The 18269-nt window shown below is 41.5% G+C and overlaps 1 protein-coding gene across 12 annotated transcripts in view; it reads left to right on the top strand.

The window, feature by feature from the left end:
• The window catches only part of IL15 (interleukin 15), a 125855-nt gene that overhangs the window by 87315 nt on the left and 20271 nt on the right, over positions 1 to 18269 (top strand). Inside the window, exon 1 of one of the 12 annotated variants that reach the window (XM_090036487.1) lies at positions 1042 to 1236. The exons of the other annotated variants lie outside the window; for them this stretch is intronic. Within the exon in view, the coding sequence (XP_089892613.1) occupies positions 1231 to 1236 (6 nt within the window). The 5' untranslated portion in view covers positions 1042 to 1230. Of the gene's footprint in view, positions 1 to 1041; positions 1237 to 18269 lie in introns of those variants that run through there. 12 annotated transcript variants of the gene reach the window in all.

Raw genomic sequence — 18269 nt, 5'->3', positions numbered from 1 at the left:
TATCTCTTCTTCTCTGATTATTGTGTCTGACTTCTTTGTTTTGTTTACTGTACGTGTGTAATTAAAATATTAATATTAGTATATTAATATGATTATATTATATGTAATTAATACTATTAATATTATTATATTCTGTTTCTTTGTGTATGTATGTGAGTGTGTGTAATGTATGTACTTTCCTGCACAGTGATGGATCACATTGCCAGGGAAAACACATCTTTCTTTTAAAGTGTGGGGTTAAAAAAAATTACAAGAACAAATAAGAGGTTTTTGGGGAAAGAATAAATTGAAAGAAATGAATTGTATAGGGATAAGTAGAGGGATTCTAGGCAAGGGTAATTAGTAATCTGTATCCAGTCCTTTCCAAAAACACAAACTAGCAGGAGATTGACTAGGAAGCAAAGCTAGTCCAGTAGTGCCTTTCAGATGCTGTTTCTCGGGCAGAAACAGCTCACAAAAAGGACAGAAAGGCTGCAGAAACCGCTTATATGCTGTTTCTATGTTCCTCCCTCAGAGCACTGTGATTGGAAGGGGACTCAGGAAAAGATCAGAGTCACTGGTCAGCTACAGATGTCAGTCTTTCCCCCCTGCTCCCCATCCCTCTTCTCAGTTTCTGTTCCCCTGAAAGACTGTCTTCTGAATCTCCAAATCATTTTCTGAACATTTTCTGAATCAATTCAGAGGTTGTTTTTTTTTCTTGGGCCAAATCTCTGAATTGAATCAATGACTGAAGCTTTGCACACCCTAACTCATACCCCTGGGGGTATGCAGGTGAAATTGTACACTGGCGGATTTAATTTTCATTATAATAATTAGCATTTAAGGGGTTACAATATAAAGCATATGAGGGTAGGGGTCTGTGGGCAGCTGTTAAATCCGGAAGGGAGTATACAATAAGAAAAACTTTGGGAACCTCTGAACCAGAGGGAAACTCCAGCTGATTAAAGCATTAAAACAAATTTTCATAGATCAGTCCACCTTAAAAAAATCAGTCTTTCTGACTTGGCAGTGTGCTTCCAGAACTTTGTTGGTGAAACTTTAACCATATACAGAAGTGACTCCTCCCTGTCCCAGCCAATAAACTACAACTCAAGAAAGAGAAGTAAATGAATATTACAACTATAGTAATGCAAACAGTTTTGCATAAGTTAAGGAAACAAGCAGAGCTTTAGAAAAAATTCAGAAACCTGCCTGATAATCTGCTGTTCTCCTACCTGAAATGATGCAGAAATGCAGGTAAGAGATTTAGAAAAATGTGCCGCAGCATGTCAGGTTGTTTTATCTTTTAAGCCTGTATATCCATTTATCTATCTCAGACTGTGCCACTAAGGATTTGGTGGGAAGTATATTGTTATAAATTTAGGACATGCTTTTTGAAAAAGCTTGTGTGCAGCCCAAACCATTGCTCTGAGTTATTTATATAACTCCCAAAGATATTCTAAAGGGTAGAACTTTACTGAAATTGTGTTAAACAGATGCACTGAGCTGTTCTACGTCAATGTTTTAGCTTCTGCTTCCTTAATACCTAATGAGCCGTGGGGGTAACTTGGTCTAGGTTGTCTTATTTTTTTAGGAGCTAAGAATATTTTTGTTGATATTATTAGGAATACAGGGGTACTAAGCTTATTTTATAAAACAAAACACATATATTTGTGACACTGTAATGTGTATAAATATAGTTAAGTAACAAAGCAGAATATGAAGAAAATGGATTATTAAAAAAAATTCTGCTTCACAACTAAATGAACCACAATTTGTTCACAATTAAGTAACCACAATTTGTTCTCTAAAGCAGTGGTCTCCAAAGTGGGGTGCACACACCCTAGGGGGTGCACAAGATGATCCATTGGGGTGCAGAAAGAAAATATTAGAACTTCTATTTAGATGTATAGTTATATATTATATAAAATATATTGGGGGTGTGTGCTCAAAAATTTTCACTGATAGGAGTGCGCATTCAAAAAAGTTTGGACACCACTGCTCTAGAGAATGGAGTGTGCTGCCACATAAAAGCTATGTTAAAAGCAGAGCCGTATGCATGTTTTATAAGAAAATCTGAAAAGTGAATTGAAGGGCTGTAAACCTGAGTTCTGTTTTGGATTGTGGTTTGAGTTACCTTCTGGGCTCTGGTATGTTTCGGCTTAAATTATTTTGGTCAATGCAAGATAAATAGTTCTTGGAGTAGCAATAAAACCCAGTGAAAGCTTTTGGACTTTGACTCAGTGGGAGGTGACACTTGAAAGTTCTGTCTCTTGTGTGCAAGATATAATTATATAATTCAGCATAAAGTACTTATCTACTGTACATAGTGTTTGACTGAGTCAGTCCTTCTAAAGATTTTGTTTGGACATTGACTTAAATGGTACTGGGAAGTCATTTTGAAGAACAAAAGGAGCTAGAAATTGATTGAATCCTTATTCTCCCCCTTCCTCCTCTCTGTCCCCACCTCCTATTTCTGGTTTTTGTGACCTATGATTGTGTAGTACCTGATTTATAGTATCTGTTATGTTATTCAAAGTAAGTAAAGTATAACTAATACAAAACACATAGCACTAGTAATATGATATATGGGTCATCTCCACATTGATTTTATTAATATTCATCAGTTGGTACCTTAAATGTCTCCTGAAATGATAAAAGCAGAATTCCATAGGTATTTTTCATCTCTCTTCTTCATTCCTTGGGAGTCAAAAAGCCTCAATGCAACACTTCAAATTATACTAGGACTTGCTGGAGACAGACCTCCAGTCATACCACGACTGTCGAAGTAGGTGTCTCACCAGTAGGTGGCAGGGGAACATGTAACAGTGCACTGAAAAATGGCTTCACCAGGGTAACTATGGACATATGATGCCTATATCAGTGTGTAATTTATGCCATCATATCTTTACCGCTGTTTTCCCTCCAGGTTAATTCTACACTGGATTCTAGGAAGATATACCAGTTTATATTATTTGTCCACACTTTGTTTCCATTAGTGCAAAGGTGCTTATGCTAGTATAAATGTATCATGTATTCAGGTTCAGAAATAAGGACCTAGAGACTGGAGACAGCAGCGGGAGAAGAACTTGTGAAATCTCTTAATGTGCTGCTTTACATATATTGTGTAAATAAAAACAGTTTAAAACTCTGTTGTCTAAGTCCACCATTATGATTTGCATTGGTTTTTAGGTGTCGTTGTTTGTAACATGGACTGTAGCCACTTGTGCAGATTTTGGGAAAACTGACAGTTCTTTGCAGTTAGGTACCTGTGGATGTGTACAGCTGATGGTAGCACTAACTTTCTACCTCCACCTACTTTACTAAACTGCGCATAAACATTTTTGATGGATTTTTGGTTGTAGCCAGGTTGGTCTAAGGACATAGGCAGGCAAGGTTCTTTGAGTAGATGTGATATATTTTATTAGACCTTTTATTAGACTCTTTTATGAGTCTTCTAATTGTACCTGAATAGAATATAGATTTATAGTTTGTGCAATGGGAACTGGAGCTTACTCAGCATACTCACCTTCATTTTTCAACTCTGTGTACTTGTTACTAAAGCACCTATGTGGAATTTCTGTCAGTTCTACTTTTTTATGCAGTTCCTCTTTCCTTTTCTTTTGAAGGACATAAAACCCACTCATCTCCTACTCTCATGTAACTGAAAATGATTTTCAGATGCAAAAGATTTTATGGATGCCTGTGGATGATTTTGCATAATTTAAGTGACACATGAATATTGCAACTCTCATTTTAAACGTTCTGAGAACTCTAGACACATGGGTCATAGTAAGGGTAAAATATTCATTTTAATATTCAAACTAAAAAAGTAGCTTGTCAATAATATGGATTTATTTGTTGTGTACATGTGATGATTTTTAATAAAACAACTAATAGAAAATGACACTCAGAAAAATAAGTGTTGTTTCATTTTAAGTGTTAGTGTTGAGTGTAGACTAGTGTATAATTGTGGGTGTATAAATGTGGAGAATGGAGAACTGTGTACATTCTTTGTTCTATAATTACTATGCATATTCACTATAGTGTTCTTTATTTTATACTCACAAATCTTCCTTTACATGGGATCACATGATTCAAGATGGTTGAGGGTTGATAGCTACCCTGTTTGCTGCTCTCACAATATTAGCTGTCACAATAGGTTTAAAATCCCGTTACTAAACTCAGATCAATAGCGTGGTAGTCTCTAGGACCCAGGAAAGATCAGATTAAGAGGTGTATCTCTATCTTTATCTGTATCCGTGTCTGTATAGGGAAAGAGATAGACTTATAAGCAATTTAGATCACAAATTTGAATATTTATTTAAATTAGAAAACAGGAAAGTTGATTCAAATAATTGATTGTGCTGTTGTTCTACATTTGTACATTTTAGTTTTTTATGAAAGAAACATTCTCACTGGATGGTAGAACTCTTAACACTAATTGATTTGCAGTTAATCTAGACTTTAATTTTTTTCTATATAATGAGAATGATACACTAAATCTGCTCATATTTATGTAAATAATTATTTAACTCAGTATACATTTATGCCAGTGTTTAATTGTTCCATTTTTATATTTAGAAAACCAACTCTCAGAGCACATGTATGAGCACCCATGGTTTTTTAGTGATGCTTTATGTGCGTTAGCCTATTTTAATGGACATTAATTAAAAAGCACTTTTTTAATGATGCTTTAATGTGCATGAATATAGGCTAGTGCACATTGAAGTGCACAAGTAGGTGTTCCCAGAGGTACTAGATTTAATGCACATTAACTAAAGCACATTAATACATGTGTAGATGTGCTTAGGGTCAACAAGAAAGTTTCTGACAGACTGCTCAGATCTGGGACTGATGCTTATGGTGACCTACCCAGCTCCCACAAGAAAAGCAGTAAAAAGGCTTAAAGCTGCAATGCAGAAAATAACAGGAAGATACGCAAGGAAATAGAGCTTTTCCTTAAGAACATGTCTTCCACATTTAAAACAATAGACAATATTTTATTTGGCAACGCTTTACTGGCCCCTGATGCTTCATCTATGCACGTTCACAAATTCAGGGAGGAGGTAAAGCTACTCCTGTGGCTTTACATCATCACTGTATCCTCTTGATTGGGGAGATTTTGCCACAGCTGGGTCTGCTAGCTTTGGGGGGGTCACTTTGAATCAGCACTGTAGTAGAAAAGTTCAAGGCCCAGAATCTGAGCCAGTAAGTCTGCTTTGTTCTAACGGCTTAATGCATGTGATGAGATTGAAGGAATGGATTTCTTTCAAAACAGAAACCATTTAAAAAGCAGACCATCAAATTACACTCAGACTTTACAGAGAGAAAGAAGTTGAGAAAAAGGACAAATTCAGCTGAAATCAAGCTCCGTTGAGCAAAAAAAAATGTAGACGATTGCATGTGTGTGGAGAGAGAGAGTGCACACAGGGGAAGGTGTAAAATTTGTTCATGTGTGCATATTGGCTCATATTCTCTGCTGCACTGAGATTTGAGAGGATGTGTTTAAAGGGGGTGTAGTATGGCATCAATGAGCCTATTACTGGCCATATTAAATATCTTTGATCCTCAAGGACCACCTGTGCCCCCCCCGTCTGTGATACCAGCACTACTTAGGGCAGTATGCGGGGGTTCTCTAACATGTCTTAGTTGGTACAGGGGATATCCAGTATCATGCAGCACACTGGTTGAGATGGGTAAAGCACACCAATGTGCCAACCCTAGCTGTCATGCCCTTTCTGCTGGAGCCACATGGGGGAAAGGAAGTACAGTACCTGGATATACCATCAAAGAGTTTCAGTGTACTGGAGGACCACTCAGCTTTGCAGATCTTTCTGCCTTAAAGCCACTTTGGCCCACATGTATTCCACAGGAGTTCCACTGGAATTTATTAACAATATAAACAGGATTGATAAGGCTTCAGCAAAAAATTACATAAAGAAGTCCAGAAGCCCTCAAACTTTTACATAAAGAAACTGTCCATCCCATTGGTGAAAATGGTTTCCCTGAACGGGATTGCGTTTTCTTCCCATGCTGGTTCTTCCTTTGAATTTTTCTTGTGGTTTTCATTTAAGTTACATTCAGCTGAGGGTAGGGTGAAGTTCCATTTACACTTAGACCAAACTAAGAGCACTTAAAACGTGAGCACCTGCATGTTAAAGCCCATTAACTCATCCTAAGTGGCTTCTGCATCTCAAAGTTATGCCACTTCATGTGAGGCTTAACTTTGGGCTGTGCTACCTAGGTCTTGTTAGGGTAACTTCAGTTTTTGCTCCACAAATAAACAATTAGCAATTTGCAACCTAGATGTCTGGGCCATGCCCCTGCTCATCAGGCCTCTTGTGGCAATTCAGAGCTATGAAGGCAGGAAATGGTATTAACTCTTAATGTAATCACATTACACTAAGCTCACAGCATAGTCTAACTTTAACACTGCTTAACAGTCCATAGATTTAGTATGGTCTAAGTCCAGCATGCAACTTCACCGTTATATGCACTTCAGCAGATTGGGTAAAAGACCAGAAGGTGCCTATTTGCATGTGGTTGAGCTGAATATGACTAAAGCTCCATGGAAAACAGAAAAATGTATCCCTATAACTTGTGAACATCTACACATAGCAAGTTTATATTAAATCATGTCTATCAAATTCTTGACATTCATAATTCTGCATTTTGGTGAATTTCCAAAACAAATTTGGTTAAGTCATGAATGTGCCAGTAAAGTGGATTATCTTGCAACATTTTCTTTCCATCTTATTTGGGTTCATGACAGTTTAAGGAAATAACATTTAGTAATGATTTTAAGTTTGTGTAAGTGGGCACAAGTCTAGTTAAGTCAGTCATTGTAGCTGCACTTACTTACATCAGCCAAGCATTTGGTTCACAGATTTAAGTAGCCAGAACTGGTTTGAGGCCAATGTGTAAAGAATGTATAAGCCATATGTATTTTAAATCCAGTGTCTTAGAATGATCTGGATAGGACCCCTCCAAGCTGGGGCACTAGACAGCCAAGAATATGAGATTCATAGGGCTAAGGACACAGTGTGCAAGCAACTAAGAGAGAGCCGGATGCTGTAATCTAGGGGCTAGAGTACTTGGCTGAAAGAGAGGAGATCTGGGTTTGTGTTGCTGACCTCTGAATTCTCTTCTTTTTACATTAGGAAGGTTACAAAGCAGAAAGCCAAGAGTTTAGCCCAGGAAGTCAGAGACCCGGATTTTAAACACTCTATATACCCCTTACCAATCATCTGTGAGAATTTAAACCATTTCCCACTTCCTTGGAGAGCACCCTAACCATAAGACTGGAGAATGAATGCCTTGGCTGCAGTTCAACAGAGAAGGACCTGGGGTTTACAGTAGACCATAAGATGAATATAAGCCAACAATAGCTCATACTTCTGCCCACAGGGAAGTAGCAGTAGCTGGGGACTTAAAGTCCCCAGTATGGTAAGAATTCCCCCCTCACTTCTCTGTGCTCAGAGGCATATCCTGTTGCCTCTGATTCTTCCACTGTATTCAGCACTGGTGAGGCCTCACCTGGAGCATGGTGTCCAGGTTTGGGCTCCACACAGCAAGAAAGATGGGAACAGGTTGGAAAGAGTGCAGCACAGAGTAACAGGAATGATTAGGGGCCTGTAAGTAGGACATATGACAAAAGTCTGATGGAACAGGATTATTTAGTTTGGAGAAGTCTGAGGGGGATTTGATGTTTAAATGCCTAAATGGCAGTGGGAGGTGGGCAGGAAGATGAAGATAGCCTATTTTCTATGGCTACAGGAGGCAGGACTAGGAGCAATGGCCTCAAGCTGCAGTAGAGGAAATTTAGATTGGAAATTTAGTTTGGAAATTTAGATTGGAAATTCAGAGGAACTATGAGGGTGATCAAGCATTGGAACAGGTTACTTAGAGAAGTAGTGGAATCTCCACCTCTGGAAATTTTCAAGAGCAGGTTGGACAGACACTTGGCTGGGATGGTTTAGGTGGGGGTGATTCTGCCTTTAGCAGGGGGGCTGGCTAGATGATCTTGTGAGGTCCCATTCAGTTCTATTTTCCAATGTTGCTATAATCAAGCTATGGGCTGAGCAGGGTAGCATCCGCTCCCTTTGCGCCACCCTCCCCACATCCTGTGGAAGTTGAGGAGCAAAAGCAGAAGATTCACAGGACCAGACTAGCGGGGAAGAGGGAGAGTGCCTCTGTTAGTGAAAGCCCCAGTGTTTGCCTTTCCTTTTGATGGAAGCTGTTGAACAATTAACAGTTCTGAAAAATCAAGCTGCTTACTTGTGATTAATTTCTGTTTGTATAAGTGCAGTTCCCAGTTTGTAACCGGTATTCATTTTATGATAAAATATATCATCACTTTTTTTAGAAATGGTTATCATCAGGGATCCAGGTTTTCCATTTCCCATGGAAAAACGGAGAAAACCAAGGATTTTACCCTTTACCAGAGGAAAAGACAGATTTCTCAATTTATCAGAGAACCCCATGGATTTCACAGTTTTGCAAAGAGCTTTCTACAGGTTGGCAGAGTTCCAGCCTGCAAGGAGCTGGGAGGGAGCGGGAGGAGGGCGGTCAGGCAGGGGGTGTTATGTGCAGTGTATATTACGCCTGTGCAAAGTGGCTAGTATTCACTTCAGATTTGGATTCGGCTGATTTGAGGGACAGTGATTCGATTTGGTGATTCAAATCACTGTCCTGAATTGGTTTGACTGAATCTGATTCAGAGATTTGGCTGCTGCTGAATCTCCGAATCACACAGGCCCATCTTCCACCTGCTCTTCCAGTCCCAGCAATGGCTGTCCCACCTGCCCCAGCTCCCAGCACTTTGGAAAAAAAAAACCCCTGACTCACCGGGTGCTGCTGGGCAGAGGGGCGATCCCCACTGCCCCATGCCATGTGGGGGGGCTCTGCACGAGTCCCCAAACCTCCTCTGCTCTCCCAGCCCCCGCCTGCCCCAGTTCTGGCCTTTAAAGAAAAAAACCCCAAAGACCCCCTAGACTTACTGGTTCCTTCCCGGTGGGGGGTGATCCCTGCTGGCCCCCACTGCCCCACACCATGTGGGGGGCTCAGCATGAGTAGAGGTTTTTTTGTTTTTATTTTTCTTAAAGGGGCAGAGCTGGGGTGGGCAGGGTAGCCAGGAGGGTGCTGGGGGAACGGGCTCCTGGCAAACCCCTCCCATGCAGCATGGGGCAGTGGGGGGGGCAGCGGGGATCACCCCTACACTGGGGAGCACCTGGTGAGTGGCGGTTTTTTTTTTTAAAGGGCTGGGAGCTGGGCCAGGTGGGGGCTGGAGGAGCGAGCGGGGGTTGCGGGGGGGGGTTGGGGGAGCAGGTAGGGGGTTCTCCCATGGTTCTCTTCCCCCTCCTTCAGCCTCCCCTCCTCTGCCCCCTACATACCAGCTCTGAGTCCAGCTCCAGCTCCCTGCTGCAGTGGGCAGGACTTGCCAAATCATCGAAGCTCTCCAAATCTTTGCCACTGAGAGCTCCTAATTTGGAAATGCTCCCCCCTCCCCCCACATGGCCCTGCTGTGCCCTGCAGCACTGGATTGCACCTGCTGGGCCTGCAGCAGGCTGCTGACACCCACCCCGGCCCTGCTCACAGATCCTGCCCCCCAGGAATACATGCAGCAGCGGAGAACTGCTCTCCCCACCCAAGCCCACAGCAGGCAGAAAGCAGGGGGAGCTGGGCTCTGCTTTGCTGCAGCAGCTGCCACCTCCTGCTAGGGACAGGGGGCTGTGGATCCAGGTCCCTTGCTCAATAGCTATGCCAGCTGGGGGCTGTGGGTGGGGGCCAGTGGGCACTAACAGGGCTGTTAGGTGGAGTTAGAGGCATGAACATGTCCAGGAAGCTAGGGTGGAGGGAAGTGAGGGGCATCAGCAGGGCCAGGGAGGGAGAGAGTGATTTTAATAATGGATTTTTTGGGTTTTATCAGAGAATTTGTGATTTTTTTTTATCAGGGAAAACCAGGATCTCTGGTTCTCATTATTTAAAAAAATAGAATCAGCACAGTATAATTGACCTGTTCAGCCTCCACAAGAGAAGGCTGAGAGGGAATCTGGTGGCTGTCTATAAACTGGCCAAAGGAGACCAGCAGGCAATGGAAGAGACCCTGTTCCCCTGAGCACTACCGGGAGTAACAAGGAATAATGGCCACAAGCTGACTGAGAGTAGATTCAGGCTAGATATCAGGAGGCGCTACTTCACAGTCAGGGCAGCTAGGATCTGAAACCAACTTCCAAGGAAAGTGGTGCTGGTTCCTACCCTGGGGTCTTCAAAAGGAGGCTAGATAATCACCTTGCTGGGGTCGTTTGACCCCAGTACTCTTTCCTGCCATAGCAGGTGCTCAGACTTGATGATCTGCTCAGGTCCCTTCTGATCGTACCAACTATGAAACTGAACTTCTGCTATATAGCTGTATCTCAAACTTGCACTGGTTATTTCCTCTTCAGGGACCAGCTTGTCTGAGGTCTACTATGTGAAATACAGAAAAATATATTTGCTACCAGTTGTTTTCTGTGGCAGCCTAGGAATGTTGCTTCTGAATCAGAAACAATTTTGCATGTTGAATTAATTACAGGGAAGTAGTAGGCAAAGATTGTGAGCCAGTAAATTTATCAGTTTCTTTATTTTCAGTCAAATTATTGCTTTTCTTATCTGTGTAACATAAAGTCCTCAAGGGGATTACTGGTGTTTTGCAAGATTAATAAGTCTTTTTTGTTATACCTCTTTCACTACTTTTGTGAACTTTCCTTCTCAATCTTTCCTGAATGAATTTGTCTAAATAAAAATGTTGAACACAAATCTTTTTCTGCTCTGGCTTAAAGCTCTGAGTATCATGCCATGATCTGCATAGAAATACACACTATCGTATTCCTGTAAAAGCTGTGATGCAGTCATTCAGCTTACTTTAGCTGATTATTGGTTTGGTCCTGGTTAATTTGTAGACACAAAGTTTGTTTTATGGCTGGGTGTATTGTTGACTTGCCAACCAAGTAATAAAACATAGGCATCATCCATAAGAATTCAAGAAACCTCAAATAATAATAATTACTATGCTGCTTCCCACATTTTATTTTTCTGTGTGTATGAGAAAAGCGGTTCTGAATGATATGGCATTCTACAATATGCAAAATCTCCATATGGGTGGGAGTTTTTGTAGCAACCGTTGGAGACCTTGTAACAAACTGTTCTCCCATGTTCTAGGGTGAGTAGGTGAGAATGACGGCTTGTTCTGCTTATTACTCACCTGTATGACAGATGTGAATAATGAGCTAATTTAAACCAGCAATGCTTTCCTTCCAAATCTCTTTTCCTTTCTTTTGTAGGAATAACAAGTAAATGAAAAAAAATGCTACTCGGTGCAGTGTTTGTACCCTGGGATTAATTTATCATATGCCTGTTCATTTTACTTATAAATAGGGGTTTAGAATGCGAGGGCATTTTTACACGTACTCTGGGTGTGTGTGTGGAGGGGAGGGCAGGCACTCTTGAAACTGCTTTAATTAAAGTGGCTTGAGCATCTCATGTCTCGGCATCCCCGCACTTCAAAATGGAGGTGGGGGCATTTTATCTAAAGCTTATCGAATGAGCTTTATTTAAAGCACCCTTGCCACCACTTTGAAGTGTAAGAATGTTAGTACTGAGCTCCAGCCAGCCTCTGTGTCTTGGGTAATTACCACATTCCAGCAGACTTGATTAATCGAGTCTGCTCTGATGCATTGTTTATTACAGCACATTGGATTATCCTTCTGGCTCATGTACAGACACCCCTAGAAGTTACTTCTTGTAATTGTACCTTCAATCAATTGTTCCCGGTGTTCTTTCAGCAGCCATATTTTTAATGGGTATAAGGTGGCATAGGAACAGCAACTTGTACCCATGAAGGGAGTTTACAGAAGTGCTCTGGGAGGTGGGGACGCGCTTTAATTAGTGCAGTTCTGAGAGCTGTGCCATTAGAAGCACCCAGAACATCACTTGTATCAGTGTCCCCATGCTGAGAAATGGCAGCAGGGAGGCTCCAGTCCACCCACGCCACCTTCCAGTGCCAGCTGGGGAATCTTAAAACAAGCTCCTTCTGCTCCCTTTCTCCCTCCCATTCTGAAAACAGCATGGGCTTGAAGGGAGGAGGGACTGTTGCTAGGGGAAACTGGCTTCAGGCTCAGAACCAGCAGCTACATTCCCCTCTCCAATGGAACCAGCAGTGAACTTCTGTTTGGTCCAGGGAATCATTGTAAGTCAGGGTACTTCCTGCAAAGCATTTTTAGTTACAGCAGGGAGCTGCACTTCTGTCTGTAACCTATGGGGCACCTTGTCAATCTCCTCTGGGCGCTGGAGGCACAACCAAGTTAGGCCCAAGAAATGTTTCTCCCAGGAGGACTCATGTTAGTACAAATCCATTGCCTTGGTTCAATATGGATCTAATGCAATGTAGTACCCAGGAGCAACCATTCTTATTTTCTATAGGGACTATGAGTGCCTCTTGTTGACTATAGTTGGCGTTAAGTTGAACGAGTTGCTTATATTTGCTTAACTATATTTTGGCTAAAATAAAACAGGCAAAGAAATGCTCAGGCACCAGAATGTCACGAAGTGGGAGCCATTTGAGAAAACTTAAGAAAGACAGATTGAGAAAACTAGAGTAAAGTTGCAAGATCACCTTAATTACATTTACAGCATGTCTACATGAGACAAGTACAGTAGACTAATTCTACTTCACATTAGCAAGCTACTGTGCATTAGTGTCCTTAAAAAGTGTGCACCGAGGCTAATGCGAAGTAGCGCCAATTACAGCGCATTTGTGATTACAGGTACTCAACTTAATCTGCTATAATTACAATGCATTAATGAATGTGTAGATGCATCCTTAGTGGTCTGATGATAAACAAAGCTAATTTTAGCTGAGGTAAAATTTATACAGGGAATAAGATTAGGTAGATGAATATTAATTAGAGTACCACATATTGGGACTGCATTTATTTACCTTATTTAGTAAGGTTTCTAATATTTTAGCCAAACAATAGGATATAAAAATTGGGTCCACTTTTGGATTTTCGCTCTTTATTCTGGAACTATGGTTCTCTCTGAATTGCCCACTTGCAAATATATCTTGTTAGTACTATCTAGCAACTTTGTTTTTGAAAACTAGGTAAGAATATTCTCTCTACTGGGTACTGGGCTGGCTACCTGTCAGAGGCTTTTTAAGACTTTAGGACTTAAATTTTAAGATTAAATCACTTTCAAATATTTATCAGATTGTTATACCTTTAGATAGATGTGCATTTTATACATTTTAATTATTCACTTGATATGGCATACCCTTACTGTTTAGACATTTATATCTTTTCTTTATTTTGTTATTGAATTTAATATTAAAAAATTAGATATCCTTATGTTGTGAGTATTTGATTTTGGTGGGACTGGCTCTTTGAGCTTTTCTTAGTTCTCAGAATCCAACAATACTGCAGAAGCTACCATCAAGAGGGGTTTAAGAGACAGCTGTTTTGCCAGGGTAAAGACAGCAATGGCAGGTTGCTACTAAAAGCAAGGAGAGACAATGTATAAACATATGACTGCTAGATACTCTCTTATGTGTTGGGTTAATGTGAAACTTCATAGAAGCTGGTTGGTATAATGGCCTTCATGATAAATACACGTAACCTGAACTCTTTTATAGAATAGATAGGTGCAATAGTAAGGGCCCCTGCCCAAAACATAGGCCATATGCAAGCTGAAATATGGACTGAACCATCTTGGCTAAGGGGTGTTTCCCTGCATCTGAATTTAAATGTAGAGCATGACACATCAATTTTTGGGGCTGTATTTGTGTATGGGAGAGGATTTGCAGAAACGCCTCTGAATTTCACAGAGAAGGCAGCAAAACAAATACAAAGCAGCCAAAGAAACACTTGCAATATAACCATAAGACCAATCTGAGAAGTATTAGAGGCAACAATACTTTCAATAACATCAAGGGAAAGCAGTGGCCTACCAGTGTGTATGTGCCAAGTTACTCATGACAGCTGTGCTCCTGCTTCTAGACATGATATATATATAACCTGGCCATTATTTTCCCTTGGTGTTATATATGGATGTGTGTGTATAGCAAGTCTAGAAGTACACACATACACACACACTTATATATTGCACATCGAGAAGTAGAAGAGTTGACATGAGTAACCAGGCTCTTGGAAATGAGATAACCCTCCCCCCCAAGAAATGACACATAAATATGCTTATGAACCTACGTACTTAGAGAAGAAGTACTCAAAATAGGCACAGTACAGACTTAATTGAAATTAATTCTAGATTTCTGCAACAAATGGTTTGCCCAGAAGAAATTGAGGCCTCAAGGAAACTTTGGTTAGACCTCTGGAAATAGGAAAAGTAGTTGCATAGTTAAAGATAGAAGAAAGACACAACCAAAAGACCAACATGCAACTGACTGACTTGTATTGCAGTAATTATGAAGAATGAAAACAAAGTGGAACATACAATATTTAGAGTGGAGGCATTTCAGTGAGTACGCTTGGGTTTGTCATCTGTGAACCACACTGAGACGTGTGTACATTAATCTTAGACTGGTAATATAAAATAAACATTATAGCTATAGCTATATATCCACCACCTGATCACCATCTTGGGACTGGAAGTCCCAACCCCTAATCCCTGACCTTTGCCACCAGAATACCTGTGCCACAGCTTCAGGAATTTCTGGAGAAGATGGTCTAAAACAGGGGTTGGCAATTATTTCAGCTAGAGGGCTGCTTAACGAGTTTTGGTGAGTGGTCAAGGGCTGCAATGGTAGCCCTGTCCCTTGACTGGTGCTCCACCCCCTGGTCACTATCTTGGAAATGAATACCCTGATCCCACAATCCCTGACTTTTGCTACTGGAAGCCCCTCCCATTTCCCATGGAAGGACTCCTTTTGGGAGTGGGGTTGCCATCTTGGAACTGGAAAAAAACAAATCATATAATAAAAGTCAAACATCTACTCTAACATGTTTTAATTTTATGTCAAAAATATTTTTTGTCCTGATTTATGTGTGTTTGTATAGTCTGTACAGAGGTAATTGCATAGTAGATCAAAATATCTTACTGTTGTATATTGTGTGTGTGGGAATGTGTGGGATATAGCTGGGGGGTGAGGATATGTGTATGGCAGAATGTGTGTGAGAGTGGGTGTAGGGGGGTTGTGAGGTGCTGTGGCTGTGTGTGGTGGGGTTTGGGGTATGTTGAGGGTATGGCATGTGTATATGTGGGAGGGTTGTGGATGGTGTGGGCAGGGTGCAGGTGTGTGAGGTTTGTGGGGTGTGAGGGAGGGCAGGGGTATGGGAACCTTCCTGCACCCCATTTGGTACACAGACCCCATCGCTGGTAGCAGCAGGTGGCAGGCCCTCGGGAAGCTCATGGCCTCACACCTCACAAATCCCAGACACCCACACCCTGCCCACTCCTGCTTCACACTACCACTGCATGGGCCCCGGGCTTTGGGCTCCGTGCTTCCACCAACCCCACGCTCTATGTTTCTGTACAGCTGCAGCTTCCCTATGTGGTGGCCAGAATGAGCACTGCAGCAAGAACACAGGAGGAGCCACTGGACGCTGGGGAAGCTGAGCATGTCCCCCAGTGGTTGCAGCAGTGGCAGCTCGGCTTGACCTGGAAGCTGTGCATGCTAGCCAGGGCCAGGGTCTTCCTACACAGGGGGTGGGGTGCAAAGTGTGCAGATTGGCAGGGTACATCCCAGATCCAACCCATGGGCTGTATTTTGCCCACCCCGGTCTAGAAGAAAAATTGTTAATTTATGTGTTTGTTGCTAGTTACTGCAATAAGTCTGTATTAGGGCCTTGTTACACACATTGCACTTTGAGCTGTTCAAATGTTGATTAGTTAGTGGTTGCTTGAGTTTGGAGCAGTCATACCTTAGGGCTAAAAACCTTTTCTGACTGTCCCTCCCTCAGTTTGCACAGCTGTGATTTGCTACTAGAGGGCTGGCAACAGGCTTCTGTACCTGCTCTAGGTGTGTGAAAGATGGGTTGGGGGGCAGGAATGGGAGGCAGAGAGATAATGGGATGGTGGTCGTAATGAAATTTGAGATGGAAAAGAAATGGGAGTGAGGGAAGGGTGCTGAAGGAAGTTAGGATAAAATAGAAGGAAGTAAAAAACCCAAAAGAACGTAAATAGAAATAAAGAGGAAGTCAATTCAAGAAGGCCTTGTGTTTCAATAAATTGGGATGTAGGACTGAGGTGTGGGGGGTACTGGTTGTGTTTCCCAGGGTGGCTGAGGGGTGGGAGCAGTGAGGGTAGGTGCTTTTGGGGGAGCTACTGGCCCTGCCCCAGGATGGAAGCTCCCGCTGATGGGGATCTGATTCAGTCCCTTACCTTGTTTCTCCCCCACCCCACCAGACCCTACTCCTGGCCCTATTACCTGGCCAGCCAAAATGTGCTCTGCAGGCTGTTTGCACACGGTTACACTCCTGGGAGTGGGAAGATCACTCTCCAGGGAATAGGTGCCAGAACTGCCCCCTGGGTAGTAGAGTTCAGGGGGGTGGAAAATTTGTCTACACAGAACAGGAGGGTTGGGGAGGGGACACTGCATCTTGGGATGCTGGAGGACTGCAATTTGGGTGGCTCATCTGTGGGGAGTGGCCACATATTAATGGAACATGAGCTGGGTAGCACAGATCAGAAATAAACCTGCCCTGGAATGGCATAACTTTAAGCCACTTGAAGTCTTGCTTAAAATTAGTTTCAGATGTTAATGTATGGACAATCCAGGGATTGTCAGCCATCCAGGGATGGCTCCAGGAGCCATCTAAAATTAATATGTAACAAGGCCCTATACTGACAACTGCCTTTGTTACTGTGAGGTTCTTATGCTACTGCTGGAGTCAAGGATAAACTTTTTCAAGTGATTATGTAAACACCAGACTACTGGCCTCTTTTTTGTAAAATGTCAGAGGAATTTCAGAACTTTGTACATTGAAAATGTTTAGGTTTAAGTTATTTGGTGGAATGGCAGGAATTCAGTTACCTTCAAGGTCTGTTCAGGCAACATTTTCAAACAGGCCTGAAAAAATCACCTGCAGATTTTTAAGCACATATGCCCATCTGTGAGAATAAAAGGGAGGAGGTCCTGCTTAATCATATATACATCAAAACAAACAAGCAAATGAGCAAACAAAAATGCATGACAACGAGGCTATAATTCTGAAAGGACTTTTTGCCATGGCAATTACTGTAAATATGGTATTCTCTCCTAAAGGTCACTTTGTACTCATTACTCACAAGCAAGCTGAGTAACCTAGATAGAATTTATGGTGTACCATGGGAGTTCCTGCTGCTCTGCAGTAAAAGTATGGAAAGTAATACTTTTCTTGTTTGGGTACAAAAAGAATCACAACATTCAGAGTTTTTAAATGGTATCCCACTTTAAAACTGAGGTCAAAGAAAGGCTTTAAAATTCCCTGAAGGCCGCATTTTTTTAAAAGCACTTTAGCTTGCTGGAATGAAGGCTTATGTACGCAACATAATCAGCCATGTTCTGGCCCTGATCTGGCAAAATACTTAAGTATGTATTTGGCTATAAGCTTGTGAATAGTCCCATTGTGTTTTATTGACTGGTCCACTGTTTATAAGCTAACAGCAGCACAGGAGCATTTTGTTTGTCAGTGAACCTTGCAAAAATTGGGAAAGATTCTAAACCACAAGAAAAATCCTGCTCTCCCTGTTAAAATTGACTGTCAATGAAGGAAATAACTCTCACATGGTTTTGCAGGGTGGAGCTCATAAAATAGATTCATTACAAAGTTTTCTGCTAACAGGCTTGTGAAAAATACATTTGTTCCTTCCTTTTGGGTTTTGTTACCAACCCTCTGTCCCCCTCAAATAATAGCAGCACTCTAGCTCCTTAATATATTGAATTATTCCCCACTGTTCTGTATCACTTTTTTTGGTGGCTCCTTTTCATTAAATTATACAGATGTATAAGAAAATGTAAGGATGGACGGTACTTGAATGAGTCAACTTTAGCATAGTCCCTTTCACTTATCTGGAGTACTCTGCTTCTCAGCCACCTGTCAGGAATATTAGAGACTAAGTACACGTCTTTCCTTTAATACGAACCCATGATCCATGAAAATTTGATTTAAAAATTAATTATTTAAAGGTTCAATGCTGAATTGAATCTATCTACTTCAGGAAAAGTATTGCTTGCATTAAGAGTTTCTTTCCTTTTCTGATGATTCCATTAGTTTATAAAGTGCCTTACTTTACCATGGCTCTTTCTATACAAA

Source organism: Crocodylus siamensis, chromosome 2, assembly GCF_052110815.1.
Source record: "Crocodylus siamensis isolate JL-2025a chromosome 2, ASM5211081v1, whole genome shotgun sequence".
NCBI classification, from domain to species: domain Eukaryota; kingdom Metazoa; phylum Chordata; order Crocodylia; family Crocodylidae; genus Crocodylus; species Crocodylus siamensis.
This window is presented reverse-complemented; position numbering and strand designations above follow the sequence as displayed.